This window comes from Staurois parvus, unplaced genomic scaffold (genome assembly GCF_062004578.1).
Source record: "Staurois parvus isolate SC_StPar_1 unplaced genomic scaffold, SC_StPar_1.0 ptg000813l, whole genome shotgun sequence".
NCBI lineage: Eukaryota > Metazoa > Chordata > Amphibia > Anura > Ranidae > Staurois > Staurois parvus.
In genome coordinates, this window is record NW_028318609.1 from 3,294,236 (window position 1) to 3,314,584 (window position 20,349).

The following is a 20,349-nucleotide window of genomic DNA, read 5'->3' on the forward strand; positions in this document are numbered from 1 at the left end:
GAGCATCACTCACAGGGTCCCATGTCTCAGCTGTTGGTGGCTTTCTCTCCTCTCCTTTGCAGCTGCTGCTGACCATCACAGGGGAGCCGAAGCTGCAGATCATGTGACTGGACTGGGGCAGAGTAAATATAGGTAAGTATACACATCTTTTTCACACAGGTTAGGCAGCATAGGTAGCAGAAAGGGGGCGGGAAAATTTTTAAACATTGTTAGTGTAGGATAGGAATTCTACTTGAACAGACCAAAAGGAAACAAATAAGGGAAGTACATTTTTAAAGTTTACATACACTTTAAAGGGAAGTATAGCCAAAACTGTTTTTGTTTTGGATAGATTAGAGAAGGATTTAAAACCCTGTCATGTTTTTATTGTTGTATGTGTCCCCCACTAGGTACATCACCCTCTCTATTTACCCTTGTGACCATTGTTAGAGATACAAAGTGTTTAAAACCCCCCCACAATTTTAGAGCTGTAACCAGAACAGGAGGTAAGGGTACAATCCCCTCACTTTTTTGGAGATTTTTTTTTCTCACTTACAACAAAATAACAGACCATATTCAAATATTCAGAACCCTGTTGTGGTTTCAATACTGTCTGTGTTCCTTCTAGGTAGATTCCTCTCTATTTTTCCTGATGACCAGAACAGGTGAGGGTAAATCCACTTTGTAGAGATATCCTTTCACTTCCTGTTGTGTCTCTGGGATACAGACATAAGAAAATAACCTGACAGGGGTTGTAACTCTTTCCTGCTATGCCAAAAAATGTTGGAGCTATGCATACACTCTAAACAACTTTGTTGTTAGTATAGTATTGAAACATCTATTTACATATTTGAGAATGGTGCATGGAAGCAGTGGTGGGTCATAGCCTCTGGTGCCTGCTGATCCACCTCTCTTATCCATCCAAGGCATTTATATGTGACATTGCATACAAGCACCAGAGTTGGGTGAAAAAGGTGAATTGGTGGGGATTAGCACCAGAACAGGTAGATGTGTCTCACTGTTGCTTTCCTGCGCCACTGTTACTTCTCTGTATTTGGGAGGTGGGGGAAAAAGGCAGTTTAGGACATGATGGTGGAACTGGAAAGGAGTTTAAGCATATTAACGTGAGATACTGGCAGCTGGGCACAGGGGACTGGTAGGGGTACATACAGGTCCACTCTGGGTCATACACATAAGGGGCCACTGTCTGCACGCTGAATTACTTTTTCCTGACCCCTAAAGTCTGCATTACTTACGTCTGACATCTGTACTCGGCATTACCTACTCCTAACCCCTGCACTTTGCATTACTTGTGATTTCTACACTCTGTAATGGCTACTCTTAACCCCTGCACTCTGCATTACTTATGATTTCTACACTCTTCAATAGCTACTCCTGACCCCTGCACTCTGCATTACTTGTGATTTCTACACTCTGCAATAGCTACTCCTGACCCCTGCACTCTGCATTACTTGTGATTTCTACACTCTGCATTATTTAATTCCAACCCCTGCGCCCTGCATTACTTACTCCTAACCCCTAAACTAAATACTACTTACTCCTGAACTCTGTATTACTTGTTTCCTCACCCCTGCATTTTACACCCGCTGATGCCAAAGTCATTTTTCCTTGGCATTTCTTTCCTCTTACTGACCAATAATTCAAGTGATTTTTTTTTCCTGAGCAATGATGCTGGACATTTTTTCCCCACTGGCTAATTAAACCAGGCTTTTTCCTCCTATTGACCACCAATAGGAGGTAATTTAGTTTTTCTCCAACTGTCCAAAAATGACAGGCATTTTTGTACCACTGACCACCACCAACAGGGCATTTTTTTTTATTTTACCACTGACCACCCATGTAAGAGCATACTTTTCTCCTGCATTGACCAATGTAAGGGACACTGTTACATAATCTTAAAATCACCACATACATTACAAACTGATTTAATAATCTCCCTTGATATACCAATAACATTGTACTACGATGGCCTGTCTGATTGGATATAGATTGATTGGATGGTTTATTTAGGTCCTCATGTTACATAATTTTTGGAAAGTTGATTTGACAAAGATTGTAAGATTCAACAGTTGCTGGATACTAAATAGGCTGAGAGTAGCACAGGACTGCAACAAACTTGTACAGTGAATATTAGGCACAGACTCAGACATTTACTTATATTCCTTTAAGCCATGCCCCAATTCAGCCAAATGTAGCCATGCTCACTTCTCACCACAGCAATGTGCCTTTGCCCATGATCCACACTCCCCTTTGTATGGTAAGTTAGAAAGATTACACATACACTTGTGTAGAATATTTGACGATGCATTATCCCTTGTCCAGGCTGCCCCTCTTTATGAACGCCTAATGTTGGGAGGCTTGCTATTGCAGTCTCTGACACCAATGCTGGGGGTTGTTTTGCGGACAGTGACACCGATACTGAAGGTTGTTATTGCAGACAGCGACACCAATGCTGGGGGTTGTTATTGCAAAAACTGGAAACAACTTTGCAGGTTATTATTGCATATTCTAGTTTATAGCACCATAATTTATATTCTTGATTCAGATTGTGAAGTAGGCATTTTGATTTATATTTTACAAGCATTTTTTTGGCACACTACACTCCAAAGGTTTCCTACTCCTTATGTCTACAAAGCACTTTAAATCAGTTGATAAAAGGGTAGCATAACCTCATGGTCAGAATCAGCCTGGTGTGTGATATCAGAAACATAGTGCTTTAAGGTGTATGTTGTTTTCTTTTTTTGTAGCTTTAGTTGAAGAACTAGAACGTCTGTTTTGTTTGTGCTGCTGTCTGGAGCTCTGTTAGAGAGATTTACCCTCACTTCCTGCCCTGCTGACAAGGGTTTCCCCTGTTAGGAAGTGGGGGAAAATCTGCAACAGTGACAGGCATAAATACAAATAGGACATGGGGTACTAGCCTTCCACTTCTAAAGAAAAGCATTTTTATTTCTGTCTGAGTTCCTATAGGAGAGTTCTGCTCACTTCCTGTCTGATAAAACATTGTTAGCAGGACAGGAAATGAGGGGAAATCTTTCTAAAGCCCTGTTCATACTGACATTAGAAACTGGCATTTGGGGTGTGTTTTAGCAGTTCCCCAAATGCCTAGCAAAGTAGGCAAAGTAGATAATATGGACAGTGAACAAAGCTGTTCACATTTGAAAAACTTGTAGCATTTGTGTTGCTTCGGGTCACTGTGCGGCAAAAATGAAGCTACATGTTGAGTCTGGAAGGAGCTGAAGCTTGTCATCTCCTTCCATTCAGGTCTATGGTAACACGTCGCAAACGCACCAGTAGTGTTTACGGCGCATTTACAGCTTATTTAGCAAACGTTTATCTAATATCAGTGAGGTGGAAAAAAACACTTCCCCCTTACAGCAGAACTTTACCCATAACCAGTTGATAAATAATGTTCTTTAGCATGGAACATACATTCCAAATGAATAATTCTGCTACCAGAATTAGTGTGCTCTGTAAAATGCCTCCAGCATTGCTCCTGTTCCTTCTTGCAGGAAGCTGCCATTTTACTGAAGCCCAGGGCCCTTGAACTGCAGAAAATCTTTAGGCTGTAAGCAGATCGGCCTCTACATTTTCAGCACAGTGCCAAAAAGTAGAAAGCAACTGAGCATGTGCAGAGCAGGGTATTACTGGTTTTTGAACAATATGGGCACTTATTTTTAATGTTTTACATAACTATACCTGCAAAAGGGCTCAGCATGAAGTGATCGAGCTGGACTTAATTTTCTGACTAAAGTTCAACTTTAATTTAAAAAAAAAAAAAAAAAAAAATCACTTGGAGGGTGTCTGAGGTGCATTTTTACCACAGCTTAAACGTGTGATTAAACACATCAAGAATGCGTGTTAGCGCTATAGATGCATTGGTTGATGTTAGTGCCAGTGGTAGAATTTGTTTTAACATTTTAGTGGCCTTGTAAGTGCAAAAAAATGTTTTTATTGTAACTTTCTCTTCCCTACTTTCTGCTCAGTTGCCCCTTCCTACACAGAACAACAGGGGATACAGAAAGAAGGTACCACCTACGCTATTACAAAACTGGCATCTGCATCCACGAGACAGACTCCAAGGGTCATTGTACCAAGAATGGGCAGCACTGTGCCTTCGCCCATGGGCCCCATGATCTACGCTCCCCTGTGTATGATATAAGGTAGGAGGATCACACATACACTTGTGCAGAATACTCTATGCTTTTTTTCCTGCACACAAAGTACTACAGTTATTATGTGATGAAGCAGCCTTCCTCAACCTTTTACTGTTAAAGAACTATTTAAATCATTTTCAATTATTATATCATTTGGGTGATCAGTTCTAGATATGATACTCAACAACAGAATAAAGAATATGGTGTACCTAGAATATCCAGCACCCAAAGTAGATCATTTTTTAACACCTCCTGTTGTATGTAAGAATATTATTTTAGTGACAAGCATTACATTAAAATTGAACATATAATAATGGCCATAAAAACAAAATACAGTGCTCCCTTATATTGGTGGTCAGTGTAGAAGGGCCCTCTTATAGTGGTGGTCAGTAAAGAGGGGCCCCTTACATTGGTGGTCAGTGGAGATGGGATCCTTTTATGTTGATGATTAATGAAAAAGTGCCCCCTTACAGTCCTGGCCAAAAGTTTTGAGAATGACACAAATATTATTTTTCACAAAGTCTGCTGCTTCAGTGTTTAGATCTTTTTGTCAGATGTTGCTATGGTATACTGAAGTATAATTACAAGCATTTCATAAGTGTCAAAGGCTTTTATGGACAATGACATTAAGTTTGTACAAAGAGTCACTATTTGCAGTGTTGACCCTTCTTTTTCAAGACCTCTGCAGTTTACCCTGGCATGCTGTCAATCAACTTCTGGGCCACATCCTGACTGATGGCAGCCTATTCTTGCATAATCAGTGCTTGGAGCTTGTCAGAATTTGTGGTGGTTTTTTTGTTCGCCCGCCTCTTGAGGATTGACCACAAAGTTCTTAATGGGATTAAGGTCTGGGGAGTTTCCTGGCCTTGGACCCAAAATGTCAATATTGTTTCCCAAGCCACTTAGTGATTACATTTGCCTTATGGCAAGGATCTCCATCATGCTGGAATAGGCATTATTCGGCACCAAACTGTTCTTGGATGGTTGGGAGAAGTTGTTCTTGGAGGATGTTTTTGTACCATTCTTTATTCATGGCTATGTTCTTAGGTAAAATTGTGAGTGAGCCCAGTCCCTTGGCTGAGAAGCAACCCCACACATAAATGGTCTCAGGATACTTTACTGTTGGCATGACACAGGACTGATGGTAGCTCTCACCTTCTCTGGACAAGGTTTTTTCCAGATTTCCCAAACAATCGGAAAGGGGATTAATCAGAGAAAATGACATTACCCCAGTCCTCAGCAGTCCAGTCCTTGTACATTTTGCAGAATATCAGTCTGTCTCTTTTGTTTTTCCTGGTGAGAAGTGGCTTCTTTATTCTAACTTAATCAGCATGACAGAGTGATCTCCAGCCTTGTTCTGTCAACACTGATACCTGTGTTAATGAGAGAATCACTGTCATGATGTTAAGTTAATTTTCATGGCAACGAAGGACTTAAAAACTGAGGCAGCAGACTTTGTGAGAATTAATATTTGTGTAATTCGCAAAACTTTTTGCCAGGGCTGTACATTGGTGGTCTGCAAAGAAGGGCCCCAAACATTGACAGTCAGTAGAGAAGAACCTCCACGCATTGGGGGTCAGTGGTAAAGGGCTCCCATGTGTTGGTGGTCAGTGCAGGGCCCCCATAGCTTGATGGAGAAGGGTTCCCTTCCATTGATGTCAGTGGGGAAGGACCCTCTTATATTGGTGATCAGTGGATAAGGGCCCACACACAGTGGATGTCAGTGTGGAAGGGCTCCCTTACATTGGTGTTAAGTGAAGAAGTGTTCCCCTTACACTGATGGTTTGTAAACCTTCCCTCCCATATGTTGGTGGTCAGTGGAAAAGGGTTACTCTGTTAGTGGTCAGTGTAGGACGGCCCCAATTTTTTGGTCAGCAGGGAGAAGGGCCCCCTTGTTTGTGACCAGTGGGGAGTAAGGTCTCTTTACACTTGTAGTCAGTGAAGAGAAGGACACACTTATATTGATAATCCATAGAGAGAATAGCCCCGTTCCTTGGCCACCAGTGGGGGAGAAAAACCCCTTATGATGTGGGTCAGAAGGCAGTAGGGCTCGCTTACATTGGTAGTCAGAGGGGAAAATGTCCCCTTAGATTGGTGGTCAGTGGGAATATTGCCCCCCCTTAAAACTAAAAGATCATTGATGCCAGTGGATTCCTGTGAGAGAAGAGGCTTAAATGATCACATGCAGTTTCTTGTGTCAAATGATGTTTTGTGTCACAACTATACATACACCATTGGGTGGGAAGACATCCTGCCCCAGCTCTAAAAACCCCTAGCAGCCTATAGGGGTACTCAGGTTGAGAAAAGCTGTGTTAGATGATACTTCATTAATATACTGTAGCCTACCAGTCCTTGGATGTGGTTGCTATATTCCTTTTCTTTTTCAGGCTATTTCTTTATTTCTGCTGGAAACAAACTTCCTGTCCTTGGGTAACAATGCTCACTCACTGTTCTGTATCTCTGGAGAAGCAGCATTGTTACTGTAGGGCCGGGCTGCAATAACTTCCCTCATCTCTTCTCCATAACATAGATTGGAGGGGTTCTGTAGTCCTCAGAGACAACTGGGAACAATGTAACTGATAACAGTCAGCACAGGCAGGGCCACAGGAAGTCATCAACTGACAACAAATGTGGAAGCAAAAATAGGTATTTTTTAGCACTTCAAACGGATCTAAAAATGTTTTTAATGGTATATTTAACAGACAGAAAAAGGTCAAATAAAAGAAGTTAATTGCTGGGGTCTACATACCATTTAAGATTTTAAGAATATTACCTAGAAACATCATCAAATGCATTGGCTTAAAAACAAAGATAATGGAGGGTTTTTCACCACTCTGGCCAGCTGTCCTAATCTCTCTGGCTTATGTAGGGGTGTGGTGGTTTGCTTTCAGAGGGTAGTTGACAGGCAGCTGTTACCTTTTCACTGCCTGTTTTAACCCTGGAAAGACCAAACCACTGTGTCGCAAACATATGCAATGAATTAATTTGAATGGGTCATGTTCAGTGCAACAAGGGGTTTCATTTTTGGCACAGCATGTGTATAGCTGTGAGAGGCCGTATGCCCTTGTTTAGGTGGGCAGTTGGGGAGACTATAAAACTGCAGCTCAACTTGTCTATTTTTACCACCCATGTGAACAAGACCTTAGACACATCAGTTTTTATCATTGACCACCAAGTGTGGTATATGAATCTACAATATATTAAAATGTAGTTTTCTGTTTTAATGCAGGGAGCTGCAAGCTATGGAGGCACTGCAGAATGGACAGACACCCCTGGATGGAAGTATGGAAGGGCAGACCGCTGTAGCTGCAAGCCATGCCATGATAGAAAAGATTTTAGGAGAAGAGCCACGGTGGCAGGGTGAGAATGATTGCCAACTACTTAAAGTGTGAAATGTCATTTCTATGTTTCATCCTATCTGTCAGCATTACTATAAGACTTTCAGTAGTTGAAGAGTTCAAAACAGAGTCCCTACTTTATCTTCCCTGTTCCTTCATGGTCGCATGGAAGATGTTTTAGTGGGCTAGGGCATAAGTTTTTTTTTCTCTGGTGTCCCACTAAAATCCCAGTGTAGTACTGGTGTGGTTATCAATCTGGTAGGCTCAGGGACCAATTCTTTTATACAGCTTTCCATAGGTCTTGATGTTTCAGGGCAATTGATAGGATGCAACTTCATCTGGTACATTCAATCAGCTGGGCCAGGTGAAGGAGTTGCCTGTCTCCCTGCTTTGGTTCCTTCCAACATCCAGCAGAGTTAAGCTGCATCCCTAGTTCAGGGGGTAGATTGTTTAAACTTTTTTTAGGTAGCTGCAGCAAAGTCTCTCTTCCATTTCTTCTGCTATTATGTGCAATAAAATGTATGTAAACCCTAAATCTGTTTTTCAGAATGGTTGGCAGCTCTGGGAAATGTTCAAATTACCTCTTGTAGTGGGGTTGTGCCCACACTGCGAGGGCTAACTACTCTTTTTGTTTAAGGGAGAAGAGATGCTCATTAACATACATGATCCTCTGCTCCCGCACTCTCCTGTGTTAGACTGTCCTTTGCCGTTTTCATGCCCCATGCAAGGCTGTGGACGCTGCATTGGTCTTGATAATTTCATGACCTTAGATCCTTGGAGATGCTTTGGGGACCGGTCTAGCAGTGAGGAGGAGTGGAAGATTGGGTACCTAAATCCTCTTTCTTGTGTCTCCTAGATCTAAATGAGCAGTGAGCATAGCTCTATTGCAAGGGTTAATTTTAAAGTTTCCTGAAGTTGGGCTTTCTGCACATCTTGCAAACAGCACTTTCTCTTGCAGGCTGATAACACTAAGCCACTCAGCTGTCAGTTTGCCATGCAGGGTACTGATAGGCAGCCCAACTGCCAGCTGAAGGAGCACACATGGCTGGCTAACAGTGCTTCTGCTTATTTCGAGGCAGTGGCTTAAAATGGAACTTTAGCAAACAGACAGGAATTTTAATGCAGAAGAGACATGGGGTTGAAGAAGGGTTTAGTAAGGACTTGATCTGGCAGCGCAGCTAAAGCTCCATTTAAAGTAGTACTAAAGCCTGAAAATTTTTCACCTTAAGGAATGCATGAAGGTAAAAAGCCTTCTGTGTATAGCAGGCCCCCCCCCCCCCACTTACCTGAGCACTATTCCCAATCTAGCGTTGTCCACCAGAGCCTTGGTTCTCCAGGGACGCTCTCTCCTGATTGGCTGAGGCAGCTGCGGGAGCCATTGGCCAATCAGAAGAGGGAGGGGGCAGGGCCAAGCCGTGGCTCTGTGTGTGAATGGACACGCAGAGCTGTGCCCCCATAGCAAGCTGCTTGCTGTGGGGGCACCCAACAGTAGGAAGGGGCCAGGAGCGTCAGCTGGGGACCTGAGAAGGGGATGATCCGGGCTGCTCTGTGCCAAACCACTGGACAGAGCAGGCAATCATGACATTTGTTATTTAAAATTTAAAAAACAAGACTTTAGTATCACTTTAAGATAAAAAAGCCCCACTACCTGTCCTAGCCCCCTCTGTCCCCGCAAAAAAAAAACAAAACGTACCTGCCTCAAGCTCCAAGCCATTCCCCCAACCCCCCCGATTCAGCTTTCACAGGAGAAACTGAGGGCAGCTGAAACATGGGCTCCTGTTGTCGTCAGTCATACTCCTGTGAATAGGGAGTGGAAGCATGGCTTACTGGGGCTGTGTGTGTCTGTAGATGCACACATCCTGGCTCAGGAATGGATACTCACAGGTGCCTCCTGAGCCCCTGTGTTGTTACAGGAGGCACCTGAAGAAGGGAGGAGCCAACAGTGTCTGTGTAGACTTCCAAAGGAGGAGGTAAATTATCTTTCTGTGCAATTTTGTTGCACAGAGCAGGTAAGTCTAACCTCTTTTATATAAAAAATACTTTAGTTTCACTTTAAGTTCATGTATTTTATATATTTAACTGGATTGTAAAAAGAAATTTTAAAATATCATCTACTATGGCTACTAATGTTTATTGTTTTTTAATAAAATATCATGATTGCAAACTGCATTGTGTGGCTTAATAATGCTCATATTCTCTTGTGCTTTGTTTAGCCTCAACTAGAAGGCCTAGTTGTCACTCCCTCTTCTGTATATGTGTTACTATTGTTTGGGGGGGGGGGGGAGTAAACCAGTTGTTTTGGTCATCTCTGTGGTGCCCCCTCTCTTAGTTGAAGATAACGTGAAAATAGGAGAATTAGACCGTGTGATAAGTGCTAAAAAGCAAACCACACAATACATGGTGCAAATATTGTAATACAGATACTAAAGATTAGTGTAGCTAAAGACATTTTTTAATTTTGGATAGAGTAGAGATGTTTTAGAACCTCCTTCTGATTTTTATTGCTGCCTGTGTCCTTGTTAGGGAGATTCAGATTTTCTAGTTTTCCTGTTGACCACATTTACCAGGACTGAAAGTAAAGAAAGAAAAATGTAAATATTTTGAATTGTCACTAGAACAGGAATAGATGAGCAATCTTTCAGTGGGGACATGTCTGAACTAAGAGAGGATTTCCCTTACTTTGGAGAGATATCTCCTACTTCCTGTTGAATTTTGAGACAGGAAGTGAAAGAACACATGAAAAGTGTTTACTACCCCACACTATGCAAAACAAACAGCAAAATGGTCTGTGGCTATTATGAATGTTATTGGAACACATAGGGGTTGATTTACTAAAGGCAAATAGACTGTGCATGTTGCAAGTTACACTCATTTTCCCAGAGCTTAGTGAATGTGGTGAAGCTTCACTTTGCAAAGAATACCCAATCAGGTGCAAGGAAAAAAAATGCATTTTTTTCTTGCATGTGATTATAGGATGGATATCAGCAGAGCTTCACCACATTCACTCAGCTGTGGGGAAAATGAGTGCAACTGTGCTTGCAACGTGCACAGTCTATTTGCCTTTAGTGAATCAACTCCAATATGTGCAATAGGATTTTTTGGTTTAATTGTTTTATTATCTGACTGAAAGAGAAGAGAGTTTTGGCAGTGTTCATATTGCAGGTTGATCAGAAAAAAAAAAACTAATACTCAGAAAGGTTGTGATAGTCAAACTTCTAAATAGGACCACTAGATAAATGGCTAAATACACTGTTAAAAATTATATATATATATATATATATATATATATATATATATATATATATATATATATATATAATTTTTTTATTATTATTATTTTTTTGGGGGGGAATGCCAAAATTGCCAGAAGGATGTTTTAATTTGGACACTGTAATGTCTGCATGTTTATATAAAAAAATCATCAGTCTTTTGGAATAATAAAACATCTAAATCTTTTCCCTGTTACTGTGTTCATGAATTGTACCACTTCCTATGTTTATGTGATCACATGTTCATGTAAAAAAAATATATATATGTGGGTAAGAATGAAATGGGAAATAGGAGGGAGAGTCACAATTGGGGAGCATATAAGGAGGAGAAAAGGAAAAAAGGCCCATTGGCTGAGCACTTTCAATTTTTCACAAATCAACGGATGGAGTAAAAATTTCAAGGAAATATACCGATATATCACCTCTAGATGTCCATGCAAACAATAGATAGGGACAAGATTGGAGGTGAATTGGATAAATGTCCTTAATTCAATTTCCCCTCAAGGACTTGGTAATGAATTAAAGTTTCAAGCTTTTCATTATATTACTACTTGGACATTTAGCTATAGAAATTACTACTTGTGTTTTTAGCTATTGAGGACAAGTGGACTGAGTGAGCAGGATATGTTAGAGATATACTATTTAATGACATCATTATTTGGACATATGCTCCTTCATAATTCACTCTTATAGTATCCTTTGGTACTTTTTCGTCTATCATAAGGCAGGACCCCCTTTAAAAACCAAGAGAAGGCAGTCTAATAAGGGGAATGTGCAATATAAGAGACATGATATGGGCAGATGACTTAACCATCCACAGCAATGTAACATGTGGTGTCTCAGTCCATATTCAGTCTCAAGAGGCATAGTGAATTCATGGTGTTAGGGATATATGACTATCAAAAAATAAACCTATTTTTCTAAGAAATCAGATTTTCAAGGTACACCTAGAGACAACTGCAACCAAATTAACCCCCCCTAGCGGTATTCCCGAGTGTAGCTCGGGGTAAAGTTTCTATACCAAAAGCGGTAACCCCGAGCTACACTTGGGCTTACCATGCGGCGCTGCTTCGAGATCCCTCGATCACTTACCTTGTCCTGCGCTCCTGCGATGTCCCTCCTGCAGTGTCCCCTGTAATGTCCTCCAGTGGATGCCGGCATCTGTCATCTGGGTTCCGTCTCCTGCGAGCGTCAGGACGTACAGGAACGGAACGGCGGGAAATTTGAAAATGACATTCACTATATTCACTAAAATCACATAGTAAAACATTACTGCATCAAACCATTTCACATACATTTTGTTCCGAGTGCTTTGTCCTGTGCCCTGCCTGCATTTTTACTGTTCTTTCTGCCTGGAAACTGAGAAATGTCCATGGCATCCAAAAAGCGTCTCTTTAGGTCAAAATCGGTTTTAGACCAGCTAGAGAACAACGATAGTAAATCAGAACCACTTGCAGAATTGAGTGATAATGATTCGTGGGGAAATGCATCATCAGACACTGAAATGATTTTGCGACTTTGCTCAGTGATGTGCAAACTTGGCGCTCTATTTCAAATTTCAGTGTTTTTGGTTTGATTATATTATTGAATTAAATGTATTATTATTATATTATTATTTTTTATGATTGTTTATTAAATTATAATTTATGATTTCGTGTTTCAAGTTTTATCCTACCTGAGATGTTTACTAGACTCTTGTTCGGACAGATTTCAGTGAGTTATTCCTAAAAATGACAGGCCTACAATAAAAAAAATACATATTTCCATGCAAAAAAATGTACCGCTTTGAGCACAGAAATATGGACATAATCAGACTGCTAGGGAGGTTAAAACTATATAATTTTATTTTCACATACTCATTAAAACCATTTGATACATACAAGATCCTAAAAGCCTTGAAAATATTCCATAAATGCGCAATATGAACAAACACTAGTACACTCTAATTGTTTTTGTATAGGAAAAGAACACTTCACCACCCCAAAAGCCTTTTAAGTCTAATTAATCAACAACTTTTGTGTAGTATTCTGTAATATTTGCTGAGGCTTGATGCCTCCATGTTTCACAGAGAAGAAATGCTTCCTCATGACAGAACATTAATGTGATAGTTCATCAAAATGTTCTGGATTTGTTGAAAATGGCACAGTGGTCTGGCAAAGGCTCAGCTAGCTTCAGTGGCAACCTCAGGCAGACACTGGGGGCCACATATCTCCACTCATTGGGGTTGTGATGGTATGAGCCTATGGCCATGATGGCAAGGTGCAGATCTAGAAGATGATGTTTAGTATTATTATTTGGTCACCTCCTTGCCTTCTGTACCACTGTCCAGGGATTATTTTAAAGTGGTTTTAAACCCTCACATAGACCCAATGAAGTGACTGACCTCAGGTGATACACAGAGATGAAACAAACCCTCCTCTATAAGCTGTACCTGTCTATCTGCAGTCCTCTTTTCTCCACATCCATTCAAAGTGCTGAATTGATAAAGCTTGTGAAACTGTTAAAAAAAAAAAAAAGGGGGGGGGGGGGCAGAGAGTTGAAGTTAAATTCTGCAGAGCATAGTGACAAGTGCTCTGAATGTTAATTGGAGGGAAGGGTCACACCCTCCTCCACACAGCTCACAATAGACAGAGCGGAGGCTGTCAATCTGCTGGAGGTGCCTCCTCTGTCACAATTTCTCTTTTTGGTGTCAGGAAAACTTTTCAGAAGTGATTCATGCTGATAGAGGAGTGAAGTAGCAGACAAAAATAACACTTGGTGTTCTTGAGACAAGTACACACTATAGAGGGATATGCTTTGTAAATATTTCATGTCTGAGTTTTGCAGCCACTTAAAGGACTTATTTTGGTGTTGCATGGTTAGATATTTACCGGTTTCTATCTCTAATTAAAAACCTTATACATCTAGGAGGACTTACCTTTGATGCTGAGATCTATATACGTCTTTTCTTAATAATGTTTGGTTCCTCCAGTTTTTGAACTAAAGGCATAGATAAGGCCCTCCCTCTCCATCTGCTGTGTCCTGCTGGTGGCCCACTCTTGCCCATGTCCACCAGGTTTCAATGTTTTTAAGATCTCATATGATCCAAATGGTTTTAACAGATGTGAAAGTAAAATGATAGTTTTAATTCGGTTGCAGTTATCTCTAGGTGTACCTGTAAAGTCCTCTTAGAAAAATAGGTTTATTTTTCTATAATAATGGTATATGTTTTTGGATGTTGCCCTGGACATACATATGGTGTTAGGGATAAACAAAGATGTGATTATATACCAGGATAAATATTCAATCTATTGGAGTGGAGAAAAAAACATCAGGACTGGATATAAATCTAAAGTTTTTGCCAGGGTCTGCCTGTTCTATACTATTTGAATGTTGTATCACACAGAAGTATATTGAACTAGATATCGCTGCATTTGGAGGGCCTGGATGAGATACAGACATAATAGTCTCCCTTGATACAACTGTCTCGTAGAACTGAGGACCCTTCATGACAGGGGTCTCCAAACGTTCTAAACAAAGGACCAGTTTGTTGTGCTTCAAACTTTAGGGGGGCCGGGCTGTGGCCAGCAGGAGTGAAATGTTCTTGGCATCAGTGGGAGTAAACATTGCCACATTTGGTATTAGAGGGAGGAACAGTGTCCTATCATTGGAAGGAAGAGTGCCCCATTACTACTGTCAATGAGAGAAATGGTGTCCCATTGATGGTGTCATTTGGTAGAACAGTGTCTTGTATCAGTGGGAGGAACAGCACCCCAAGTGCTGGATAAAGGCAAGCAAGGGACCACGTCCGGCCCTAGGGCCACAGTTTGGAGACCACTGCTTTATGATGAACTGGATGCAATTTACATTTGTCATCCAAACCTTCCATAGTGTAATATTGTTATTTAGCTTTGTTCATAATTCCTGATCCACCATTGGTATGCAGTTTTCCCAACAAGTGGATAGGATTTACTTGGGCAGTTAGTGTCTAGTAGTCATATTTGAACAACATGTTGCTGTTTTAATAGGGAAAAGAGATGTGTGGTATATTACTTTCTGATATATTTTTGCAACTTACACTCTACATGTTTTGGGAATACTCATACTGAATTGATAGGAGCAGTTCACAGATTTTTGAAGTAAGTCCACTGTTTCCTATTTTGTTATTTTCTCACAGTACAGTGATGCAGGGAAAGAGGGGGTTACAAAGCTATAGATGGGCTTTATTACCCATTCACACCACTCATGTTTATTGCAGTGCATTTTACACATGCATTTAATGCACTTGAGGTTCATTAAGTTAATGTGGGCTTCATTAAAGGGTGTTTCAAGGAAAAAAAAACGTGCAATACATCTCTGTAATACATTCACATTTCTCCATGTTTTATCCCCTTAAAGACCGTGCCAGTACAGAAGGATCTGCCAGAAATGCATTCAGCTTTTTATTTTCCTTTTGAAGGCTGACAACACACAGGATTTCGTGACTGAGTGGTGTCAGCCCCGCCCAGTTTTCTTTTGCTAAGCTACTTGCCCCCCACCCCTCATTTTCATCTTCAGCCCTGGTTCACACTGATGCTGTGCGGAATTCACAGCATTTTTTCTGTGCAAATTCAGCACTGCATCAGAATCGCACCCCTTTCATGCGAACTGCTGCGGGTGTGTATGTTAAGTTAACAACACCCCAAAAGCGGTCTGCAAAACGCAGTGCGATGTGCAGAATCAGATTGCATAGGTGTGAATACCCATGTGATCCAATTCTAGTGCGGACCAAAAATAGATTCCTACACCTTTTTGGTGTGGGTGCGGTGCAATTAGAGCCACACAAAATGTATGGCTCCAATCGCACCGCACACAAATCGCATGTGATTTGCACAGGAATGTGGTGCGGTTCCTGTGCGAATCACATGCGATATACCGCACCGCATATATGTGAAACCAGGCTCAAAGCATAAGTACTAATTGAATTGTAGCCCTAAGATAAGAATGAGAGGTGTAAACAGACTCTTTGAGATAATAAATGTGCACAGGACAGCTCTGAATTTCTGACATTGTCAACAGGTATTTTTGCACTTATAAAACAGAGATAACAAAACAAGTTTAATTGTATATTTAACGGACCAAAGGGGAGCAAATAAGAGAAATGGTTAGAGAGAACATCCCTTTCAGGCTGAACATTCTTTTGAATGCAACGCAATGACCTAAAATCAGACATGCAGTGTTTCATGTGTTACTGCAGTGCACTGATGTGAATGGGCCTGTAGGCGTTTACTAATTTTTTGTTTCAAACTAAAACTTCTGCCTGATTATTTAGATATGAATAACTACCTCTGAGTAAATCATGAGATAGATTTCAGCACAGCAATTTCTTGGTAAATATCAGCTGCTCATCTGCAAGACTCTTGTCCAGCCAAACAGCTGGTGTCCATCCATGCCACCCAGGCTCATTCTCTGAATAATTTTCAATCATGCATAGTGCTGGCATTGGTATAGGTCCTAATTGTCCTAGCTACTTTTTATTAGGAGTGGGCGTAAAACAGGACGCTGGACCAATCAGGATGCATATCAACACCTGTAGACAACCGGTCACACCCCTGGAGGAATACAGAGCACTTTCCTACAGATGGAACACTGCATCAAGTGTGTGGATGTTGAAAGGAAGTCTACAGTGCGGAAGGAATACACTGAGTGAGCTGAAGAGCAGCAGGCCCCAGGAAGTTGTTTGGAGGAATTCTGACCAGAAAGAGCTGAGTGGAAAATATACACAGAAGAAGTCAGCAAAGGTTATGTGTAACATACACAGACCCCAGCTGTCTGATGATTATTACTATTTAATTATTAAAATCCTTTAATGCTCCATTCATACTTGTGCGACTTCAAAGTCGCACAACTTCCAGTGCGATTTTGGAGTGCATCTTTGATGGGACTTTACATTCAAGTCGTATTTAAGTAGTGCAGAAACTTTTTTAAAGTTGCTGTGACTATAAGTCACATAGATCCAAAGGGTGCCATTGAAAACAGTGGGCTGCGATTTTGTGCCCAAAGTCGCATGACAAGTGGCACAAGTGTGAATGCAGCCTAAATCTAAAGGCATTAACACAAGGTAGATCCTTTACAGGACATAGAAATGGTGCAAGGGATAGGGTACAGAGCTGCAGCACACAGTGAAGACCTGGCAGATCCAGCAATATACAGAAGTGTAGGATGCTAATTCTTCAATTCACAGCAAAATATCAAAAAAGAGCCACACTCTGTACACTTCAGCATTTAGAATAAGACATTTTGTAAACACTTCTCTCTAATCTTTATTTGTTTCAAATGTTCAGATAAAGTAAAAATATTAAAAGGCAACTGTACCTTCGATACAAGTCTCCTGAGTGCCGTTTACATGGTCATATACTCACATTCTCTCTTGATCAAGCGTCAGGAGCTGCACTGTTCTGCTTCACACACCCTCACCTGGTCGTCTTCAACCTGTGCATTTGCACCTTGCCCCCATTCCTTCACATGTAAACAAATTAAAGAACCAGTGCTTTTTACTCTTTTTAGGTTTACAAACACTTTAATAGGAGTAGGCTAGGAATAATTGAATTATAATGTGGAAATAAATATGTTTTTACATTTTGACCATAGAAACACTTTAACATAATGCCACCAGATGTTAAATAGCTGCAAAGTATATAGATACTATTTCTGCCAGACTGCAAATGTGAAGCCTAAAACATAAAGGTGTTAAGGGTAATTGGAATCCATCAGAGGTTTGAGTTATGTACACATAGGGTTTGGAAGGGTGAAAACTCTTGTCCGTTTAGTTTTTGACGCCCCTGTCCTGTTTGGGAAATTTTCCATTACTTCCTGTCCCATATATGCACCAAAATTGAATTGAAATTTCTCCAAAGTGCAAGGCATCCTTGGTTTGGACAATTTCACCACAGTTGCCCCCACTTGTTCTGGTGATCAGTCTAAAATTTGGCATTTTCTATCTTTGTCCTGTGACAACAGCTACCATGAAAAACAGAGCATAAATCTCCTCTGTGAGTATACAAATAGGAATAAAAATCTGTCAAAGATTTTATTGCTTCCCTACCCTATAAACAAATTTTGCTATTAAATACATTTTAGCTATAATCCACGGTATTTTCATATTCTATTAATTTATTAATCAAAAATCCAGCGATGTGCGTTCTCACAAAGTACAGATGAAGCCACCACAAGTGTGGTATTCCAAATATACACTATATTGCCAAAAGCATTGGGACACCCCTCCAAATCATTGGATTCAGGTGTTACAATCACCTCCATGGTCATAGATGTATAACATCAAGCACCTAGGCATGCAGACTACTTCTACAAATATTTGTGAAAGAATGGGTCGCTCTCAGGAGCTCAGTGAATTCAAGCATGGTACCGTGATAGGTTGCCAACTGTGCAATAAGTCCATCCATGAAATTTCCTTGCTACTAAATATTTCACGGTCAACTGTTAGTGGTATTGTAACAAAGTGGAAGCAACTGGGAACAACAGCAACTCAGCCATGAAGTGGTAGGCCAAGTAAAATGACAGAGCGGGGTCAGCACGTGCTGAAGCGCACAGTGCGCAGAAGTCACCAACTGTCTGCAGATTTAATAGCTAAAGACCACCAAACTTCATGCGGCCTTCAGATTAGCACAACAGTGCGTAGAGAGCTTCATGGAATGGGTTTTTCAATGGCAGAGCAGCTGCAACCAAGCCTTACATCACCAAGTGCAATGCAAAGCGTCGGATGCAGTGGTGTAAAGCATGCCGCCACTGGACTCTAGAGCAGTGGAGACGTGTTCTCTGGAGTGACGAATCACGCTTCTCTGTCTGGCAATCCGATGGATGGGTCTGGGTTTGGCTGTTGCCAGGAGAATGGTACTTGCCTGACTGCATTGTGCCAAGTGTAAAGTTTGGTGGATAGGGAATTATGGTGTTGTTTTTCAGGGGTTGGGCTTGGCCCCTTCGTTCCAGTGCAGGGAACTCTTAAGGTGTCAGCATACCAAGATATTTTGGACAATTTCATGCTCCCAACTTTGAGGGAACAGTTTGGGGATGGCCCCTTCCTGTTCCAACATGACTGCGCACCAGTGCACAAAGCAAGGTCCATAAAGGTTGAGTCCTGACCTCAACCCGATAGAACACCTTTGGGATGAATTAGAGCAGAGACTGCGAGCCACACCTTCTCGCCCAACATCAGTGCCTGACCTAACAAATGCGCTTATGGAAGAAGGGTCAAACATTCCCATAGACACTTTCCTGAACCTTCTGGACAGCCTTCCCAGAAGAGTTGAAGCTGGTATAGCTGCAAAGGAAGGGCCAACTCAATACTGAACCCTACGGACTAAGACTGGAATGTCATTAAAATTTATGTGCGTGTAAAGGCAGGCGTCCCAATACTTTTGACAATATAGTGTATCAATACTGTGCACATTGCACGTGTCTCCCTAAGCTCTCGAACTCAGTCTGTGCACTATAATGTAATCCAACATCCGCATAGATGAATTACAAAATGTGAAAAGTCATTATTCCAGAATGTGAAAGTCATGTACTTGTTACTTCCACACTATGGATATCCTCATAATAAATTACGCTCTTTGTGGAATTTTATCACATTCTTCACACCAGCGGGTATATGACACACTGTAAGGCTAGGTTCTCATTTGTGTACACCTTTGTCCATTTTGTATGTGTTTTGTTAATGTGCGTTGTAGCACATGTACACAAAGTTTCATTATTATGTTGGGCATCACAGCACATAAAAATGCACACATAACTGGGGCATGTCTCATTTTTCAAACGCACAGCAGAGATCTGAACAGCCTCATTAAATAACATTGCTTCTTATAACACATGCATTGGTTTGCTTTACAACACAAACATTAAAGTGCACAAATGCTAAACATTTTTCATCTCCGGATAGAGCAGAGAGGGGTTAGAACATCTGTCAGCTTTTATTGCTGTCTGTACCCCTGTTAGGGAGATTAACCCTCTCTATTTGTCTGGTTTACCATTATATTTAAAAGTAATAGAAAAACACAAATTTTGGGTTGTCACCAGAACAGGAATAGAGGGGAAATCTTCCAATGAGAACACAATTTCTGGTGACAACCAGGGATTTCCTCACTTTCCTCACCATGGATTTGGCATAACAGAAGTTATAACCCTCCCTTACTCTATCCAAAAAAAATTATGCTTTTAGTTCTACTTTAGGTCCAAGTAAGGATAAAGTGGAACATAAAGTGATACTAAAGACAAAAAGGAAGATATTTACTAAAACTGTAGCACTCAAATCTGGTGCAGCATGGTATCCAATCAGCTTCTAACTTCAGCTTGTTCAATTAAGCTTTGACAATAAAACCTGGAAGTTGATTGGTTTCTATGTAGAGCTGCACCAGAATATGCACTCTCCAACTTTAGTAAATACCCCCCAAATGTTAAGTGGCATAGAATGTTTTACAATGTATACTTATAATGCTTCCTCATCTATGTTTTTTCTGCATTTAAATGCTTTATTTTATTTAGGGTTGGAGCGGTCATGTGATCTTTCCTTGCTTGTCCCTGTCCATAGGGAAAGATCTGTGGGAGGAGCTGCTA

The 20,349-nt window shown here is 40.9% G+C and overlaps 1 protein-coding gene across 5 annotated transcripts in view; it reads left to right on the forward strand.

Annotated features, from left to right (window-relative positions):
• UNK (unk zinc finger) overlaps positions 1 to 20,349 on the forward strand; it is an 86,616-nt gene that overhangs the window by 15,827 nt on the left and 50,440 nt on the right. For all 5 annotated transcript variants that reach the window (XR_016306553.1, XM_089654904.1, XM_089654901.1 and 2 more), the window contains 2 exons: positions 3,984 to 4,160; positions 7,384 to 7,514. Coding sequence is in view for 4 of the 5 variants with exons in the window: in XM_089654904.1 (XP_089511030.1) it covers positions 3,984 to 4,160; positions 7,384 to 7,514 (308 nt within the window). In the remaining variant the exon portion in view is untranslated. The remainder of the gene's footprint in view (positions 1 to 3,983; positions 4,161 to 7,383; positions 7,515 to 20,349) is intronic.